At 39.7% G+C, this 21,228-nt stretch overlaps 1 protein-coding gene across 2 annotated transcripts in view; it reads left to right on the forward strand.

Annotated features, from left to right (window-relative positions):
• Nucleotides 1-11,079: 11,079 nt before the first annotated feature.
• PPP1R13B (protein phosphatase 1 regulatory subunit 13B) overlaps nt 11,080-21,228 on the forward strand; it is a 69,427-nt gene continuing 59,278 nt past the window's right edge. Inside the window, exon 1 of one of the 2 annotated variants that reach the window (XM_051769478.1) lies at nt 11,080-11,416. In XM_051769478.1, coding sequence (XP_051625438.1) covers nt 11,408-11,416 — 9 coding nt within the window. In that variant the 5' untranslated portion in view covers nt 11,080-11,407. Of the gene's footprint in view, nt 11,417-17,041; nt 17,066-21,228 lie in introns of those variants that run through there. The other variant, XM_051769479.1, reaches the window with a different exon arrangement.

Consider the following 21,228-nt stretch of genomic DNA (forward strand, 5'->3'; position numbering starts at 1 on the left):
TAATGCAAATTTATGATCACTAAGTTATAGTTCCTAAGATACCACACATACTTCAAATGGCCTGCTTTAGCAATTTTCAATTACAGAGCTGAGGAAAACAGACCAGGGGAAAAAACATTAATCACTGCAGGATTTGCTTCACCTTAGGTAGAACCCAGACCATTGGCAGTGAGGCACAACATGCTGTCTGATCTGGGTGTTAGGTGAGAGGCAAGAGGAGCTTCTGATAACCTGCCTTTGGAGCACAGTTAACTGCACTTTTAGGTGAACTTAACCTGCTTCAAGTCTTAACTATCTGATTTGCTTGATTTTCTAGTAGGGAAAGAAACTACATATAGGCAGCAGTGTCTGGGTTATAAAAACAACAGTTTCTACTGAAACAATGCCATCTGCAACTGGATCTTCTATTGGTACTTCTCTGTCAGAAATTTCTATGAGCTACAGAATATTCCCTCCTCTGTGATTCTGAACAGAAATATCTGCAGGAGTTAGGCAAAGTAAGACTGCTCTTTATGTTTCAATAGATGTTTTGAGTTATTTACTTGAGTATCATACAGAAGGAGGAAATTCAGTTCAGTGGCCTGACTCAAAAGCAGAAATCAACACACCCATAATGTGTAACACCTGTAGTACTATCTATATACTTCCTGCTCCTCTATGCTGAAGAAGAGCAGGTGGTGTAAAAGACAGTAGAGGAAAGATAGCTAAGGCATTGTGAGGGCCACTTCATATTTACAGTGTGGAAGGAGCAATTAATTTCGATTGCAGCACTAGCACCTGCAGCGTAGCCCTGGGTAGAGAAGCGCTGCAAGGAGTACCCACCCTTCAATACTCTTCATTTTAGAATATGTACCTTTTTTTTTTCCCTAATTTAGCTAGAGTGATTTCTAAAGCTAACTTTAAAACAAAAAGGTTTTCTTCTTCCAGGTAAGTGTCTATACTGACAGTACTCAGCTCCTGAACAAACCAATTTTCTATGCAAATGACTGTGTAAAATCAGGACTCTAATCCAAGGAGGGAATATTCATCATGATTCACAGCTAAACTCTGGTGGAGGATATGCCAAGTGCTCATTGGCAGATCATGTTGTTTCCATTTAGCTGCTGCCTCTATATTGCTGACATTTCTAAAACAGAGGATTACATTTAAACTTTGTGTAGTAAAATAGTTCAGCAACTGCATTTTTTGTTTGCTGCCTGTGACAAGGCATCAGCAGTGACAAAACCTGACTGTTTACTACCTTTGCCATGTTAGTGGAACAACAAACATCATAGGGGTCAAAGAGTCTTATCCAATTACTGCAGCACCATCGTGGCTAAGTTTTGCTGTGGCACTGGTAATTTGGGTTTCTTAGTACAGAACATGACAGCTCAGCAGTGGAAGCTGTATTAATAATGACAATGCTAGTGCAAGATGTGGTCTTTTTACAGCACAAGTACTTCTGTATTTACTCCTCCATGGTGGATCTTATTTATGGCTGGGATTTCTCATTGGATTTATGGCTCTGGGATTTCTTGGACATTTGGGTTTTCCTACAATTAGGAATCTCAGAGTATCTCCTGCATGCTAATAAAGTATTATGGAATACTCTAGAGGAGCAGCAAAATACAGTCAGAGCCAAGGAACCATTAGTCACAGGGCCCAACCTACTTAACCTCTTTAATGGCTAACTTGGAAAAAACCCAAATGTGTGTTTATGTTAATTTGGAGGATGAGTAAAGCTGCAGGAAATGATCCAAAGTAACTAAAACAGCTGAACTAGTCTCCTGTTTATCTGAATCATGACAGCAAACCACTGTACTACAAATACAGCCCGACACAGAGCTGGTATCTACAAGTGTATTGTACTTTCAGTCCCCAAGGAAGGAAAACTATCAGGTGCTCATTAGACACAGGTGACTGTGTGTGACATCACCACCAGCTGGCTGAAGTGAAACCGAGGAAGTCAATGTGTGAAATCTCTATTGTTCCATTCACGGAAATCTGTAAAGCCACTAGGAAGGAAAGAATAGTAAGATGGAGATTCCCTGAGGCATTAAATGTGTTAGTTAACAATTTCTTAAATGGAGGAACAAGAAGTGACAAGATAGTGCTTGAACAGCAAGCTCTGCGAACTATAATTCCATGACCTTTAGCAACTAACATTTAGCAGCTAATATTCTTTTTAAGAATATAAAGCCACATGACTCTGATTTGTTAATTTATGAAAAACTCATAAACAAGACAGTCTTGTAGTCTACTGCACTGCTGCAGACAAAGTGCTTGGAAACAGTTACTCTCTCCTAACTCAAAGTGAACTGACCACCACAAGAATGGATAATTTGGGAGTTTAAATTAAATTCTGCTAAGGGTACTATGTGTCTTTGGTTGTGGTTTAGCAGTACAAATTCTCTGGCAGCTACACCAGCTTGTGGCATTTCCACCCTTACGCTGTAGCACCTTGCTCCTTATAGTTGTGCTGATACAACTACTTGTGAATCAGATCAGGCAATTTTTCATCATTTTATGGGTCTCTTCCCCTCTCAAATAGCAAAACAAGCACTTGCTGGGACTTTTTCCATTTTAATTTGGACCCATCTGATCTTGTTTAAATCAAAGCTGCTTTATAACTTGCATTATAGCACAACAGCTTTTCTTTTTTTTCTTCAGAAAAGGGGCAGAAGAATCAGAATTCCTAGCTTCCCATTCACTCACCCAACTTCCCTAAGTCATTGTGTCCCTTGCAATAACGTAAGGCAAGTTTCCTCCTCGCATGCAGCTACGCACATGATCAAAGTACTGCCTCTCCAGTGAGAACTGTCATCACTGTCAAAGTCAGAGGAATAAAAAGAATGCAGAACCCCACCCTGTATACAAATCAGGAATGTCAGCTTGTGCTTCAGCAAAGGCAAAGCCTTGCTTCCTTCCTCTGGGACAGCACATGGCTTTCTCGAGTTTATACTATCACTTAATTATATGGACAAATGAACAAACAAGTAGGGAACAGGGAGAACTATTGTATGATGATATCCTAGTGCTTAATACAAATTTGGTAGTGGTTCATCAAATCAAATTATATTATTGGTTTTATTGGTTATTATAAAATGAAAATATGTTTTATTATTACGACCTTCAGAATCCTAAAGCAATATTTTTTAATTGACATGACCTTTAACTATTTTATATCCATATCATAACAGTACCTTCAGTGATCTGCTGGGACAGACAATAGAGATTTCTTCAGAGCTAATGAAGTGTGTTTGCTAGGAAATGATAATGGGGATTTACGTGGGTGGTAGAACTAAGAGCAGTATACTGAATGAATCCCATCTGTGGTGACTGCTGCCTACACAGACTTTTTCTGCAGTATCAGTTGTAGTCTTCATTTCTTGTTTTAACCTGTTGTGTTTAGCATGCTTTTGATAATATTAAGAATTGCTGCAATTAAGGGGGAATTTTTGAGGTACAACGTAGGAACTGTTGTGATATATTTCATATGGAATGCTGTGTAAACAAGAAAAATGGCAGCAATAAACTGAACACAAGCAGAGTATTATGGGAGAAAAAAGGAGAAATTAATAAAACAGACTAGAATGTGAACAGCCATTTGATAGGGGACCAAGAATACAGGGAGGGATACCCTTCTGGTGGGGGGTCTAACCAAAAGCATTTCCACTTTTATAATTAACTCCATTATTTATCTTGAGGAGATACAAATGTATCAGTCTCAAGCTATACTTTTTTCCAGTACTATTATAGACTCTACTTTTGATGCTTCACTTGCTTCACTTAGCACACTTGCACAGAGAAATAGCCTTGTTTAAATTCTCTTATACCTGACATTACAATTCTCTCCTTATAATCCTGATGTTGTATTCCACATAACATATCACATACAGTTTAAAAGGGAAATTCTTTTGGTTCTGGTTAGGATCTCAAGACACTTCTTTAAAATAATTAGCTAAAATTTAAATTCCGCATTCCTTTTAGTAAGCTAAGAACTTCAGTCATATCAATTTTAACAAAGGATCTGACTCTTAAATAGGTGTCTAGGTGTAAATAAACACCTAGACATAAATACTTTTCAGCATACTTTGATTTAGTTAATTATTTTGGAGTAATGCAACTAGAAAAGGAATCTTGCAAAAAATACTTTTACCTTGCTTTCAAATTATGTATTCTTATTAATTCTAACTATCACACCTCTTTTTAAATTAAGGCTAGTAAGTTAAACACCTACTCAAGCCTGTCTAGAAGGACAGAAATAGAAGGCAAGAAAAAAATATTTAGAACTTTCCCATAGCAAATGGAAGAAACAGAGAAAAGATTCAAGTTACTTTACCTTGTGCTGTAGCTTGTTCATTTATAGAATAGAAATACTGGTTTTGAATTTGAGTCATAAGCAGTAGACAAACCTTTAAAGTAGCATCTAACCATCCCCCAGTAAGTAGGTTATTTATTATTGGGTGTACTCCTCCGTGATGAACACACTCCTTTCCAGCCTTTTAAATCTTCTGAAGTTCAGCTTCGTATTATGATAAATTCTTTGAATAAATCAACCTAAAATAGATTCTAAACACATACCAGTGATACATTTTCTACTGTCACTATTTCTAGAGCTTTTCACAGAATCATTTTTAATAAGGTTCCATCAATGCCCTACACAATTCATCTGCCTTTACTGTTGACATTCTTCTATTTATGCAGCTAAGAATTGTAGTAATTGTAGTAAACCTTGTTGTAGGACCACACTAGTAAAAATAAAAATTATTCAGAAATGTATTTCTGGAAGATTACAAACCAGGGCACTTGGAGACAAAATCAACTTGTCTTATTACAGAATCATAGCATATGCTGAGTTGGAAAGGACCCCCAAGGATCATCGAGTCCAATTCCTGGCCCTGCACAGGACCATCCCCAAGAGTCACACCGTGTGCCTGAGAGTATCATCCAAATGCTTCTTGAACTCTGTCAGGCTTGGTGCTGTGACCACTTCCCTGGGGAGCCTGTTCCAGTGCCCAACCACCCTCTGGGTGAAGAACCTTTTTCTAATATCCAACCCAACCCTCCCCTGACACAACTTGAGGCCGTTCCCTTGGGTCCTGTCACTTAGAACACTGTTGCTTTACCTGGAAAAGGAATATTTATACAAAGAGTTAGAAAAGATGAACCTTAAGCATCAGTAAGGCACAAACCCAGCATTTTTATTTTTGTAACATGGAAAAAAAATCATTGCAAATGTCGTAGATTACATCAGCTGGCCAGATTAGCAGACTGTTGATGCTGTTCTCTCAAAATGCACTATTGAAAATGTGTCTATGGCAGAAAAACTCAGATGCACAATAAATTGCATAGACCTGTAGAGAAGACAGACATGCTCTGACAATTTTTGGGAATCAAAAAGCCCAAAAAGTTATATATACGTGTGAGAGAGAGACAGTGCAGAAATGTTGTCCATAGAGGTGTGTCTTAAATCAGAACCATATCCTATTTCACAACTGCAATGGTGTTTTATTTAAACAGATTCAATACTGTATTTTATTTTTTGAGGAAACTTACCTTGGGTATTCTGATCTGTAAAATCTGTGATGAGTTCACACACAAAAATAAGGTAAACAATGTTATTTTCAGCAGAGTAGTCATAATAATGTAGTTGTTCAAATACTAAGTATAAACAGGTATTTGTTTAATACACATTTAATTTGGTTTATAATTTTTTCTCCTACTATATGTGAGCATTCTGCTCAGAGGCATGTTTTCCTCACTAAGCCTCCTTTTCACATCAGTTTGTCGGTAATTGCTAAGAAATACCTTTCAGTATATCCCTGAAAGAGAAAATACTTGAAATCACTTCATACAGGAATCGTTAAAAACTCTTCAGTACTTGACTCACTAAATCATGACTGAGATACCTGAGAACAATTTTAGACTTACAGTAAGAAATGAAGTAGCTGGACTCAAAACATGACCCATCCTTTCTCCCCTCAAACGTTGGCCAAGTGGTACACTCACAATAGCATATAAATAAAAGGAGTAAAGAGTGAAGGACTGACTGACTTGTTACTCTATCCCCTTGGTAATTAATGTTTCAACTAAAGACCCATCATCTAGCTTGTCTCAGATACTTCCACTCATCATAGGCATATTGAAAATTTAAGAAAAAAATTTTTGTAAAGAAACATCTTGAGACCCCAAGCTTTAAGGTACAAGCAGAGAGAACCTCTCCCAGGACATTTAAGTTTTTGTTTTCTCCACCTCTTTGAATATAGTTAATGGCTTCATTGTTATAAATTACAGGGGAGCAGAACAAGATTTTCCATGTATAAAAATGATGGCATGTCATCTGTCTTATAAGACTCTATCTTCTGTAGCTACATCAAACAATACCTGTTGGTGTAGGAATTTTATAAGACTGGATAGCAACACATTCCCAATGAGGCCACAGCATTTTCCACTAAGTACACTCTTTTGTATCATGTGTATGGGATTAGGAATACAATTTATGTTATTGTTTAAAGAAATTATCTCTCTAATCCACCAAAGGCAGGGCTGAAACACATGACGTACCAGACACCCAAATCCCCGGGAAGGGCACACAGCTTTGCTACACACACAGAATGCTTCACTCCTGCTTTAATTGTCACCCTCCTTTTCAGGATGATGCACTGAGTGTTGGGCTATGGAAACTTCAGAACATGAGTCACCTAGTCCAGCATACATTACTTTAGAATATTACAAGGCAGTGATGAAAAAGTATCTTTCCCCATTCACGTGTCTCAAATACTGTATACCAAACAGACATCAAAGTGTTTCCTTTAGGTTATTATTTGTAGTTTATTTATCTCTGAGCAGGTTTGGTGGGGTTTGAAATGCATTGGCTGTATATGAATTCAAACATGGCAGCATATGACTATTGTTCAGTATGAACTCCTTATTGCTGCAGCCTTAAAAAGCTTGATTCTAGAATGAAAGGCTACTTAAGGCCACAGTAACAAATTAAAATACCTTGCCTTTAAATATACACACTTACTTTATGAAGTATTTCACTAAAGAGTTTAAGGTCCTGCTGTGAAACTCCCCTTAAAACATTAAGTCTTTTTGTTTTGTATCATCTGTCACACACCACTGCAACACAGCCACCATGTTAACTGCCTGGCAAGTTAGAAGTACTTCTGTGATTCAGGTTCTAAAATTGCTTACCTACTCAGGGCCAGTTCCTCCTGCCTTACAGCAAATGCAAGTTTTGAAAGGAGACAGTTGTATTCTGAAATAAAGTAATTCACTCATCTATTTAGAAAAAATACATGATTTTCTTTTAATACACATACACAGAAAGCCCTGACACTCCCACTCATACTCACTTTTTATTCTGCTGGTTGTGAGGGAACCCATCCTAACTGTAGCCATCCAAAAATTCTGCTCTCTAACCAGAGCTAGTCATCCAGGCTCCATCTTAAATCAACACAGAGATAGGCACCTTCAAAGACCAGGAGATTTAGATAGCGGGACGAGTATCTCAGCAGAACTGCCTCTCTCCCCTCCCCATCCTAAATTATCTGTAGAAGGAGCCTAGATGACTGATTGAGACTACACACCTAACTTCTAGATTACTAAAGATGGATAAGATGGATCCCACCCTAAATGTCTGACCTCTTGACACTGTTCCTGGCTATAAATAGCAGTATCTGTTATTTAAAATAATACCACATGAAAAGAAAAAGTGTTAAATTAATTCAAAATAAATACTTATTTTCCTGTGACACTTCCAAAGCGTGAAAACATTTTCCTATGGTCTAGAAAAGCATCTTAACAAGTGAATGCAAAACCGGAGAACACCTAAATCTCAGAAGGTAGGAAAGTTCATTTTCCTCCTTTTGTCTGTGCATAAAAAAGAAGTAGGAGAGATTCAGACATGGTAGTTTTAAAAACTTTAAAAACATCCACATTTGAAAATCTCACTAGAAGATACTTAGAAAACACAAGTAGGATTTGGAATTTCATCAGGAGTGCTTTTGAAAATTTCATTAGCCTCACAGCTGTATCTTTCAGAATCTCTACTTGTCCTATGAATAATGTTGTGCATGGTCAAATAAGAGGTTTGACAATTTCTTAACTGCAGTTAATATCCCTTTTTTCAATAAATAGGTTAAATACACACCATGTTTTGGTAATTTTTCTCTGTGTACCCATAAATTTCAAGTGTTTTAACAAAACACTAAATGACAATTCATACATTTCAATCAAATTGCAATATCTAGCTAAACACAACCTCAGCACAAATCTAAAAAACTAACCATACCATAACTGATAAGCAGTAATTCTTTTTTTTGTTTAATCCTGTAAGTTGAATAAAAAGTCTGTTAAGCTACAGTGGTTTCAATTTGTAAAGTTAAATAGAATCACTGGGTTTTTTAGGAGCCAAGAGGAGCCTAAAAGGTATAATGTTTCAATACTTACACCAACAAATAAACACAAACCCTTTCCTTTAGAAAAAAGGCCAACAAAGTTAGAACACCTTTCACAAAGGAAACGGATTTGGAAGCAAATAATTTGGGTTCAGTATCTCTGGCTTTATCTGCTTCCATAACCAAATTCTCTTCCCTTATCTTCTTAGGCGTTCCCCAAATCCTGACTGCTTTTATGCAACCTCAGTTATCTAAGACAAGCAACTGACTTGTAGATATCATTGGTCCCTTTGGCCAAGCACCACAACTTCTACCAAGTTGGACCAGTCATTTGGAATGGAAATGCATGGCAATGGGGAAAAAAATTTCTACATTATTACAAGTGACCATTTTCCTGCTCACAGTAAACAAAACATTTGTAGTTTTAAGTTGGAATCAAAAATTTTGTAAAGGCTGCTCTGTTTCTTAACTGCTAAAGAAGATTCTTCTGTGAGAGAAGAGATGTTAAATTTACCATACTGCAGGTAGAGGTTTACGTCTTATACTTTGTAAATATTGGTTAATATTTTTTTCCTAATTTCTGTAGAAAAATGGAGATGGGAAGGGATGAGATAAGTGGTGTTTTCAAGGTAAGCAGAAATAGGAGTAGAAGCAGACTTGCATATAAAGTATGTACGTTACCTTTGGAGACATTTCCTCTTAGCCCTCAGTATCCAGTCTGTCTGGTTGCTGCATTGGCTGAACCTGCATCTGCCAAAAGCAACACAATGTCGACAAACTTTTATACTAGAGGCCATTATTCCAACAGAGGAATTGCGTGGAGGAGTGTCTGCCTTCCCAGCAGCAATTGTCTACATCATATTGTCCCACTTTTCATTTTGTTGGCATTCCTGCTGTTGCAGTGGGAAAATAATAGTGGGGTAATATTTACAGTATTTTAGTTTTTATTATTATTCGCTGAAAACAGGGAAAAGTCAGCTATCAAGTATACCTGCAAAGAAATTATAGACCATTGTTTAAGAATTGTTGGCAAAGAAAATTAACCTGGTCGATGAGAAATACTAATTTTTAAAGAATAAGTGTGACAAAAGGTGCACAATTCCCTTGCTGTTAAAATTAGGATTTTAGAATTTTGAGTTGAAAATTAGAATTACTACAGGTAGTAAGAGGACAAGTAAATTTCAAATTCATATTGAAATTTAGTCAACAAAATAATAGCAGTGAATAGAAGACAAAACCCCCACTCCCCCCCCTTTTTTTTAAGCTAGATGACTATAAGCACATTAAAGCCTGTTTCATTCAAGTCAGCCTAGTTGCAGGGTTAATATTATTATTCTGAGTAGATCTTGGAGTTCTCTATGGGGTCTGAAGTACCATAGTCTTGCCTATTCCCAAAGCTCCATGTGTGAGGTAGAATCACAGTCTACAAGAACCTGGCTATAATATTGGTGTTATTGCCAACGAGCTGCACTCCATTTAGTACTTGCAAAATAATGTTAAACTGGCAAAGTATTGTCATGTGATACTAACAGATTTTCCCTGTAGGACCAATTTATTAAAAGAAGCAGAGGCTTTGACTTGTCACAAAGCTGACACCAGAGCCTGCAAATACACTGACAAGGATACACAATGAAATCTTAAGCATGTATATGTTAAGATGATTTACACAATTATCTGTTACAGAATCTTACATGAATAGGGTACACTTACCATAGAAGCTTATATTTGAGATATTATGCTATTATCACTTACCCTCAAACACTTACACAAACATTATCTAAGCTCCTCAAGAACTTGATAAGTTATCATTTTTTTCACTCCTTGCTGAGATCTGTCATGGTGTTCTACAAATAAAATAACAAAGACTGGAAAACAGCCATTTACAGAAACAGTTGGAGCACTGGGTAGGTCCATACATGCTGTAAATTAGGGTTTAAGGCTCACAGCAATATGAAATTTGTCTACATTGCATGTGTTGCCGTACCAACATATGGTGATGTTTTGACTCCTGGTTGAGCTTGGCTTCTTCCAAGCTGTTAACTTTCATCTTGCTGTTGTAGCTCTACAGAGTAAGAGACTAGAAAATGAAGGAACTAAACCTTACTTTCAAACACGAGACCAGATCTCATGAGTCTGACATCAGGACAAAAATACCTTCCCCTCCCGCTGCTAAGCCGAGTTTTTGTACATCAGGCGGGTTTCACGAGGGAGGGACGGTAGAGGGGAGGTGACGCTGCACATGACGTTACCCGAGCCACCAAGGTGTGTTTCGGTAGACCGGGACAAGCTGTCGGGAAGAGACCTGAGCTCCCGGGCACGGGAGAGCCCCGGCCCCGTGTCACCGCCCCGCTCCCCCCCGCACGCCTGGGGCCGGGCGGGGCCGCCCCGCATTCCCCGCATTCCGGGGGCAGAAAGCGCCCGCCGCCGCTACCCCTTCATCCACCGCCCGGGCCCGCGGGCAATCGGCCCCGGGCAGCCCGCCCGGAGGAGGCGGCGCCCGCCGGGGCCCGGCCCGGGGGCAGGGCGGCACAGCGCCGGCGGGAGGAGGAGGAGGTGCCGAGCCCGGGAACAACCGGCGGGGTGACCCCGCGCTGAGCGCGGCGCTGCGGGGAGCGGGGGTGCCCCGGCAGGTCCGGGAGGCGGGCGCGAGTCCCGGCCCCGCATTCCCGGCGCGGCCCCGCGGTCACGTGCGGCCGCGCGGCCCCGCCCCGGCCGAGGAGGCGGCGGCGGCGGCGGGTTAACCCGTGGCGGGGCGGCGCGGGCGGAGCGGAGCAGGAAGCGCCCGGGGAGGGAGGCGGGAGAGGCGGCCGCGCTCCGGAGGAGGAGGAAGGGGGTTGGGAGCCCGGCCGCCGTCGCCGCCTTCGCGTCTTCCTTCCGCCCGCTGCGGGGAGCGAGGCGCGCGGGAGGCACCTGTCACAGCCGCCAGGGCGAGCGCGGCGTCCTCCGCGGACACAGGCGGCGGCGGGAGAGGCCCGGCACGGCTCGGCGGGCCCGACGCGCCCGGCGCGGGGACGGCTGCGGAGATGATGCCGGTGAGTGAGGAGAAGGGTTCGGGTTCACGGCGCCGCTGCCCGGCCTGGCGCCGCGCTGCCGGGCGCTGGGACGCCTCGCCTTTTCCTGCGGGGCTGCCGGCGGCGGATGGAGCGCGCGGCGCCGCCGTCACCCCCGGCGGAGCCCCGGCCGGCCCGGGCAGGGGGCGGCGGGGCTGCGGGATCGCCCTGGGGCTCCGCGCCGGGGGTGGGGCCGCGGGTCAGCGCCGTCCGTGGCTCTGGGGGGGCGCGACCTGCTCCCGCCCCTCCGTCAGCTGTGACAGGTCGGGGGCCGCGTCCCCCCGGGCTGTGCCGGAGCGGCGCCTCCCGCGCCCCGGGGGTAGCGGGGCTCGCCCCCGGGTCGGTGCGGTCGCCGAGGCCCGCGGTGAGGCGTGGGGTGGGCGCGCTGTGTTGGGGTGAGTGGATGTGCGGGGCGTGCGTGTGTTTGGTTCGGGGTTTTCCTCCCAAACCCGGTCCCTCGCCGCCCGGGGAAGGGCGCTGCCGTCCCGGGGCAGGCGGCTCCGGCCCCGGGGCCGGGGATCAGGCGGGCTCCGTGTCAGCCTGGCTCGCTCCTCGGTTCCTGTCACCGCTTTTGTGAAGCCGCCGCTTATTTACCGAAGACAAACCCTTTCATTTTCCCGCAAACAACCTTGATTGTCTTCTGTGACAGAATCCCTCTCCGTTTCCTGCCCCGTGCTCCCCTCCCCTGTCGCTGTGGGCTGGTGCAGTGGTCAGAGGAGAGTTGTTCCTGATGACTGCTCGTTTTATGACAGGATCCTTTGGGACGGAGTAATAAACAATCACATTCCTTTTGTTGATTTCTTTCAAACTCTGTTTGATCTCAAGTGTGGGTTTATGAGATAGTCCCTTGTATGGATTATCTCCCATGTTTTCTCTAATTCCAGTAGAAATGAGCTTTTTATTTACAGTTCCTCTGCAGTGTTTGCAGCCGAATCACTGCAGCAGAATGCTTCTCTATGAGAACACTAAAGACATATTTTTCAAAATTTCATTGCTCTAAATTTGTTTCGTGACTGAGAGGAGGAAATAAATAACTCAAACTAGGTGTAAAATTTCAGATTGAAGAGTACAGGGAGTGTTTAAAAAGCAGGTATTATGACAAGCTTTTTAACATAATGTGCTCTTTAACTTCCAGCTGCTGGGTGCCAAAATACTCCATTGATAGGGATGAGAATTTCAGTGCGCTGGGCACACTAGAAACCAGCAACAAAGTTCATGGAGTTACAGACTCGTGCTATAAACATACCGATGTTAGCTTGTAAAAACAAAAACAAGGTGGCAGCTTCTTCATCTTCCATTGCAACCTGGGTTATGCTTTACATTCATGGAATTCCTACTGAAAACCCAGCATGCCAATGACATGCTAAGTCAGAACAAATGTATTTGCTTGCCATTACTAACCCATGTGTGGGTTTCTGGCAAACATCATAACTTAGGTAGTGCAGTGATTGACTTCTTAGAAAGTTTCTTTTTACCTATTTCAGAGTTTCTGCCAATGTCTCCTGTTACCTTCTTGCCTGTTTAATGTAGCAGTTGTTTGTGTTTATTGGAATGTGTTAGAAGATTCAGACTTTTTACTATGTTTTTGAAACACACTTCAAAGCATTTTTAAATGATGGATGAATTTTAATAAAAACAAATTACCTTGCTGCAGTGGTAGTAATGCTGCAGATTAGAGCTTCCTGAGTCTGAGTCCTAAAATGATAAAAAGTTCCTTTTCTGAAGAACTTTGAAATACTGTTATGGACTGTGTATCAGTCAGGAATGTGTGTATTTAAATAAATATGTGTATTTAAATGGACACTGACAGTGCCTTTAGTCTTCCAGTTTTTCATCCCAGCAATTTTATTTCTGAACTTCAAGGATGAAGAAAACCAACCCCATTTACTGGACTCAGCAACATATAATATCAGAATAATGTGGACATATGGCTATAGAACTGGACCAAATGTTTCAGCTTTCTTACTCTAGATTTTGTATTCTGAGAAGGGAAAAGCTAGTGATCTAACTTGTTCTGTGATGAAATTCCTTGACTTCATATTCACAGAAGCTTTTTTCTTCCCTAAACGTCTTGGGGTTTTGTTTATTTGTGGATATTTTTGGTTTTCAGATTTTTTAATACCATTAATAAGAGCAATAGCAAGAGGAAAGATTTTAATACTGCTAGACTTGAACTGTTGTAACAAGTGAATATGACTACAGTTTTTTGTCATCAAATTAAGATTAAGTGTTAACAAACTTTTGTAGTTTCTTAAGACATTTATCAGACTTGAGGTAATTGTTCGGGGCCATTTTTGGATTGGTAATTTTTTTTTTGCATTTTGTACAACCATTTTTAAGAAGTAATATCTGAAGCACTCAGAAACTGAGTTATCTATTTTCCTACTTTCTTGTGTGTTGTGTTTTTTGTTTTTTTTTCCCCCACGTGAAGTTACAGTTTCTTTTGTGAGCAGGATACCTCCCTTTCTGTTCTTCAGCATCCTTTTCACATGAGGATTTTATTTATTATCCTTTTTCATGTTTCTTACTCTACTCTGTTTTTGAAAAATACAAAAGGACCTATATTCTTGCTCCTGAATACAGTTGGGCTTGAAGAAGACATAATGATTTGGACTGCAGTTTCCTCACCTCTTTGGTTTTTTTCTTTGCTTTGCTGACAAGGCACGTCAGCATTCATGTCATTGCCTTCAAGACATAAGGGCTATGTGTATGTGAGCTTGTGATGGTACTCTGACTATCACCTCTGCTAAGGAACACACTAAAAGAGTTGCTATAAGTATGCTTTGAAAATAGTGATGTCTTTTTCCCTGAAAAATAAATGTTAGTATTTATTGCATTCTTGGAATAAAATGTGCAAGCCTAGAACTACGTGGTATCCTTTCAGGCATTAAATCTTTTGGGTTAAAACAACCACGGGTCTATTTATTTGCAAAAATATTGTGGATATAGCTCCTTTTTCAGCCACATAATCTATAACCTGATTGGAGGAGCCTAATTATGTACATTATTTTCCATTTGCCCCAGTAGAGGTTTTTGGGTTTTTTTGGTGGTGGATTTTGTATTTGAAAGTGTGTTGGAAACTTTCCCTTAAAGAATGCAATTAATGCATTTTCTTCTTGGATGCTGGTTCCAAAATTACCTCTTCTGTCAAGTATTAGCTGCATTCCTTGGACACTAGTGTGCACACAAGAAAAAGTCACTTATGAGGGGCACTGTTTTCCCACTTAAAAAGAGATTACTTATTCCACTTACAAAGTGGAATAAGGAACTGCTACAGTTGAGATGCCTGTAATACTTTCTATTTTTTGCCTAAATTTTGGGTGTCATTCTCTTACAGCACATGTGGGATAACATCATGCCAAAGGCATACAACTGTGTGGAGTCTGTTCACCATCAGTAAAGTGATAAGAGTGGTGATGGTGGATACTGTGTAAGAAACTGTGATGGACTGAATCTTTTAGGAGTAATAGTTAGTATTCATGTTCTAGCAGAGCTTTTCTGTTTTGCCTTTACCTTAATAATGAGAAATGAGTATCAGTGAGGTTGCAGCCATCATTTGCATTTTTGAATGCGTCCAGGAGGAACCTCATGGGACTTTGTGTGAGGCTTAGAGTCAAGGACTTTTTGGACATGTCTGTGCATGTAGGATCAGGTAGTTGTGATGGTTATTTTCATAGAAGGGAGAGTGAAAAGTCTGGAGAGTGTTTAGTGGTTTTATTATTTTTTTGTCTACTTAATTTTGTGGGACACTTCAGCTCTCCTCCAAAGAAGACCATGACCAATGCATATATTATGTTAGACTAGAGAATTGCTGCATAAGTTCCTGACCTATGAATACAAATAACATGATTGATAAAACAAACTGAAGCTGGGCATCTGCAGTAGTAATTTTTGAATTAAGCTCTCTTCCAGGTGAATTAAGGAAAAGTAGTTTTTTTTGGTGTGTTTTTTTATTGTTTGGATGAGTGTGGAGTTTTTTTATTTTTTGTTGCTTGTTTGTTTTTAAATGAGTACACACTTGTCCTGTATTCAGTCTAAAACATTTCCCAAAAAGTCTAAAGTGGGCATTGCCCAAATATTCTTAAATCAGTGTATACTGTTCTCTTCTCTTAGGAAGGTTGCTACTGATATAATTGTACATTGTAAAAGTCTGAAGGAAGGTGTGTCACTTTAATGCACTTAAATTAATATTAGGAATTCTCAGTGATGTGGAGATAAAGTATATTGTGATTAATTTAGAACTGTAGTTCTCAGCAATACTGGTATCATCCTTTGTGTGCTGAATAAATCTGAACTGACTGTAGAGAATAATTTGCAAGTTTATCAGCCATTATTAATGGAGTTATTTATTGCAACAAAGCTTAAAGGCCATTTCATGTTTTTTTGGATCATGTCACTGTTTTTTTAGGTTGACAGAATATGGCCTATTCTGTGGTAAAAATAAGTTCATCAGCTTCACCATGTCAACAAGAAGTACTATTCATATGCTACTCTGATAATATAATATTTAAATATATTTATTAGATATGCGTGGGTTCAGCTGAAACATATGAGAAAATTTTGAGGGAAAGATATGCTCTCATATGGTAACAGGGATGAGTTTGTTGTCCATTGCAGACTTCAGAGAAAATAAATATTTGTTTGACAACAAAATTCCATTCCACCAGATTATGTTAATCTAACAAATCTAAGTTTGATATGAAACATATTATTTTAAAAAGCCTAGCCTATTTGTGTATTTATATTTAGATGGCATACAGCTGTGGAACAGCCCCCATTATGCAAACAGTTGTCCATACATAATATAAAGACAGTGCTTTTTTGTAAAGAATTTGTAGTCTAATGCTTGATGTTAAAATCAGAGCTCACATTTATAAGTGTCCAGGGACTTTTAGATAATTTTTTTGTCTTTATAAGCTATAGGCCTCTTTAAAAATAAAAAATCATTGTTGAGAGTAGAGGTTTGAAGAAGGAAACAAATTATTGCCTGATTAAGGTGATGGGAGGAAGGTGTCTTGCTCCCTTTCCCTCATGACTCACTGCTAGAATTTACAAGTCTTATGTGTTTGTCTAAATTAAAAGCTTAATATTATCATAAATTAATTACTAGCACAAGATAGCTCAAAACACTTCACCTCTTAAATGAACATGCTAGGAGGTTCAGTTCCTGGGCTTGTGTCAGACCCCAGCAAAATGAGTTACTTTTTTTTTTTCTTGAATTGAAACATTATACTATGAAGTGATTTCAAATAACTTTGAAGTATTTCTACATTTATAAACAGTTTTTCTGTTAGTCTTGTATCCTGTATCTCACTGGTTCTTAAGTTATTGTTAGATTTTTAAGTAAACAGATAGTCTAAGATATTAATTTTAACTCTTCAGGTCGGTACATTTTTCTGGTAGTTTGGAAATCTGCAGATAGAATCTGTTAAACTGGGAAGCATGTAGTAATCTCCAGTGTACTAGGCAGTTTTATCCATGGAGTGTGCTCAATGTTCTGAGGTTCTGGAAGCAATTTTTTTATGACAGACAATAATAGAATTATATTGTGCAATAATAGACTCCATCCTTCAGAAGCAGATTCGTGTGTCAAAAGCAGCAGTGGTACCTGGAGGACAAAGTGTAAATTCTGTAATAACTCAAAAGACCAGCAGGAATATGAACTGCTAAGTGGAGGAAAGGAATTGTTTCAAGCTTCAGTTTTCAGTCACTTTACCTGGATTTTAGGTCACACTGTTATTTTTCTAGTTCATGCTTAGAAGCAAGTACGTGTAATCGTGCTGCTATGGGAGAGTGCAGGTTTAGCACTGTGCTGCAGTAGGATGTCGGCAGCAGAATTCCTTTCGGGACTGAGGTTTCACAATAGGGATGAGCTGGGTTAACCATTTCCTGAGGCCGGGGGAAGAGGCTTCCTCTTCCTTGCTGCTCATTCCCACCATCGACTGTGAATGGACTGCACTGCTTGTCTCAGTAAACTGATACAGGCCACTAAGAATGTAAAAAAAAATAGTTGTATCCAGAGAAGGAAGAGATACATGTACGTTTGTGTATAATGCATTGTGACTGTTGTCCCGTCACAGGAGGGAGCAGACTGCTTGGCTTACAGAGAATGGGGTGGGGAAGTGGAATCTCTCCCTTCAAGTATTTTTGTTTATTTGGTTTGGTTTATTGTGGAGCTGTACCCCAGGGGATGCATTTTGAATTTTGTTCTCTGGCCGTTTAGCAGGTGAATAGAACAGTGAGATGAAACAAAAGGTCTCTGCAGTGTGGTAACTTTGTTACTTCAGACATAAGTTATGGTTTCACCAGTGCTCACATCTTTATTGAGTACTCAGTAACACATTTTCACTGAAATGGGAAAAAGTAAGGATATTGGTTTTTTGGTAAAATATGTGGTCTTTGAGGAAGTCTTGAGAAACAAATATGAAGTTGGGACCAAAAAAAAAAAGGAAAAAATAATAAAACTTAACTGGCAGTTGATGGTCTGCCATCATTTTTTCCCTTCACTTTGCAGTATTTCATTCCTTCTGATTTCTGCCCATTCTTTCCTTATCCTCTAGATTCATAGTGTAATTTAGCCTAGCTCTTCAGTAGTGGAAGTAGAATTAGGGGTTTTTTTTATTTATTTATATTTTTTGTTTGTTTCCAATACATTGCTTTGCATAGCAGCAGAATTCTATTTATGGGTGAAGAATCTGTAGCTATAAAATACTTTATTTAAGGAATTCTAACTTCAGCAGGAAGCAATCTAATCTAAACTCACATATGTTGCAGACACTGTATTTAACCCGTATATCCTTATGTCTAAGTTTGACAAAAGGATTTCAGTTTTCACGTGATTAAACTGTTGTTTATAAATTGAGAATAGGGGAGGAAACTGAGGCTTCAGTTGTAACTTCAGGGGCTGCTGCAGTCCTGCCTACCTGCTGCCCTCTCTCCTGTCTCGGCTCTGATATTTATCTGTTTCTGTGCTGAGCTGGTTCAGTCTGCAAACTCAGCAGGAAGTTGTTTGTCTTTACTTTTTTTTTTTTTTTTCTTTCTTTCTTTCCCCCCCACCAGGATACTTTTCTGCCAGCTGAGCACACTGAAACCAACTCGGTGCAGGGTCAGATAAGCATTGGAACCAGCACAAGAAAGGGCAGCATTGTCTAGGTTGCAGGAAGGATGTAATCAGTTTTATCAGTTTAGGTTGTTTGGTTTTTTCAGCCTGAAACAACTCCGTGGTGGTGAGTGAATATGGTGAGATACATCTAGATGCTTTTGGTATGAATCTGTGTCCCAAGTGGCAAAGTGTAACTTCCCTGCTCTCTGAAGTCAGAACAAGTAAACACTGCAGTTCCCAAGGTCTCTGCTAGGCTGATCTAGGAGAATCTCTCCAGTCCCAAATCCCATGGGCTGACCCCATGCACATAAGCCCAGTGCACTGACTAGCATCTGGATTAATTCTGTGTTCTAATCTCCTGGGAGCCAGTTGGACACTGGGAGACCAGCAAACCTTGCTCTACTTAAATCCAGAATGTGTCTGTGCAGACCTACTAAGGTGAATAGCTGAGAATCCTTGAGAGTTCCTGTATTAGATGAAAAAAGTAGACAGGGCTGCATTATTAATATGCAGAGAAAAGTATTGCCTGCATTGCTCTCTGATGTTTAAAGGGAAAGAAACAGGGTGGTTAGAGACTAGCAAAGTTTACCACAGCCATAAAGTACAGGCTTACCTCTATATAATTTTGGTTTTGATTTCTCAAAGAGGTTGGTAAAGTCTTAGTTTATAATAACATCTACAGTTTAAGTTGAGACATACTTTGAATGAGTTTTTGCATGAGAAAATCCTTTTCTGATCCTGTTTCCTAATGCAATTTGTCTAATTTCTGACTCAAGACAGTGCTGCACCTGTTGGCATTCTTACTCCTGTTCTGCAGGTGATACCTTCAACATACTTATGGTACTTTCAACATAATTCAACTTTTTTTTTTCCCCCCTGCCTCCTCCTCCCCCATACTTAGTACTTTAAAAACAAACAAGCTTCAGAAAGCCTGTCTGACTATCTTCTAAAACCTTAACCCAGGGTGTTCATCAAAACCTGACTTGAACTTATCCCATCTAGCTGGAGTTTTCAAATTACTGACATCCAAAATGTTGTCATATGTCTTTAATAAATGTTACTAATATCTCTGTCACTTCCTTTGAAAAGATACAGAGTAAGGAGAGGATATTTTTACATTGTTATGGTAAAATTAGATGTCTGTAAAATGGTTGACAGGCTGTTAGTGTTTTGTAGAGAGAATAGTGTGATAGCCAGAGCATAGACTGCATGATGGTATGGACAGTACAGGAAACTAGTGTCTCTGACTAGTTTAAACAGTTCAACTTGTGGGTTTTTTTGCCTGAAACTGTTACCCACTTACAGCTTAACTAACTTATTTGGGCACCTGAGAAAGTACCAGCATCTGTGAACTGACAGCCATTGCTTACAAATCCTGTAAGATAATTTTTATACCACATGGGTATGTTAGATACTTAACTTAGTCAGATACATACCTAGAAATAGTCAAACAGGGTTCTTAGTGTTAAAGTTGTTATTATAATACATCAGTAGAGAAGTGGTTAGATTTTACTGCTGTGTGTTTAAAATGCAATTTCTTAGAATTGAAATTCTAAATGATTGTTCAGGCTAATGAATGGGTTAATTACTATTTAGACACTAAACAGTTGGACTGTGTGTACACTTTGGGAGATGACTGAATTCTTGAAACAGTGTCTTGTAAAAATAAACTATGAAACTCATGTCTGTATGCAGCTTCATCTCTGCGTGTAGCTTGGAATGTCTCAGCATGCCTGATGCTTAATTTCCTTATGTACTGCTTTATTGTCCCAAGTCATCTAAATTTCAGTCAATTTTAACTGCAAGTCTGAATCACGTACTTCTACTAGTGGAAAAAAGATCTGTAATGGTTGACCTCCTTTACACTTGTAAGTCATGTCAGGATCAGTGCAATTATTTTAAAACCATATCACAGGGGTTGGAGTCTATTCTAGCCCATGTCATTTGGAAATCTTTTCAATCTTTTTTCTGAATAGCTTTTTGATGTACTAACAGCACAGTGTATTTATCATTTTATTGTCGTTTTTTAACACTTAAGCAAGGGCTTGTTGGATATGGGAAGATGCAATAAAAATCCAAGCTTTGCATTGAAACAAATAAATTTCAAGTCTTGTTTGCAGTGCTCTCCCCCTGCCAAATTCCTGACTGTGTACTTTATTTTTACTTTTTTTTTCCTGATGGTGGAGAGTAGTAGTATTTGGTTTTGTAGTACAAATAGAAGGTAAAGTGGTGAAGGGGGTTTAAATCAGTTTAAACTCTGAATTATAAACTGTTCTGTTTGCCCCAGTGTGACTTTGAAATCCAACTCAATATTTACAATGGAATAATTTAAATTATATATTTTGTATATATATATATATATATATAGTTTTGCTCATTTTTAGCTACACATAAAGAACTTTTGAATTTGATTCACTTTCACATGTACTAACCTTTAGAATATTTTGATATCCTTTTTATAGAGGACTTTTGGTATTTATGGTTCAAAATTATAACCTGAAAAAGGGACATAAAAGACACACTGAATCGGAGGATTTACTGTACAGTGTTTCCAATACGGTATTTTTGTGCTTCTGGGGGTTTTATAACATTCAACCCAACAAATCTTTGTGATTTGAGTCTTCAAGGAATTACTGGATTACCCCCATTTACTGCTGCTCCCTTCCCCCAGTCATCTGAAGCTACCAAATAC

The sequence above is a fragment of the Manacus candei genome, unplaced genomic scaffold (assembly GCF_025592945.1).
Source record: "Manacus candei isolate 608988 ecotype Guabito, Panama unplaced genomic scaffold, ASM2559294v1 h1tg000109l, whole genome shotgun sequence".
In the NCBI taxonomy this organism is placed as follows: domain Eukaryota; kingdom Metazoa; phylum Chordata; class Aves; order Passeriformes; family Pipridae; genus Manacus; species Manacus candei.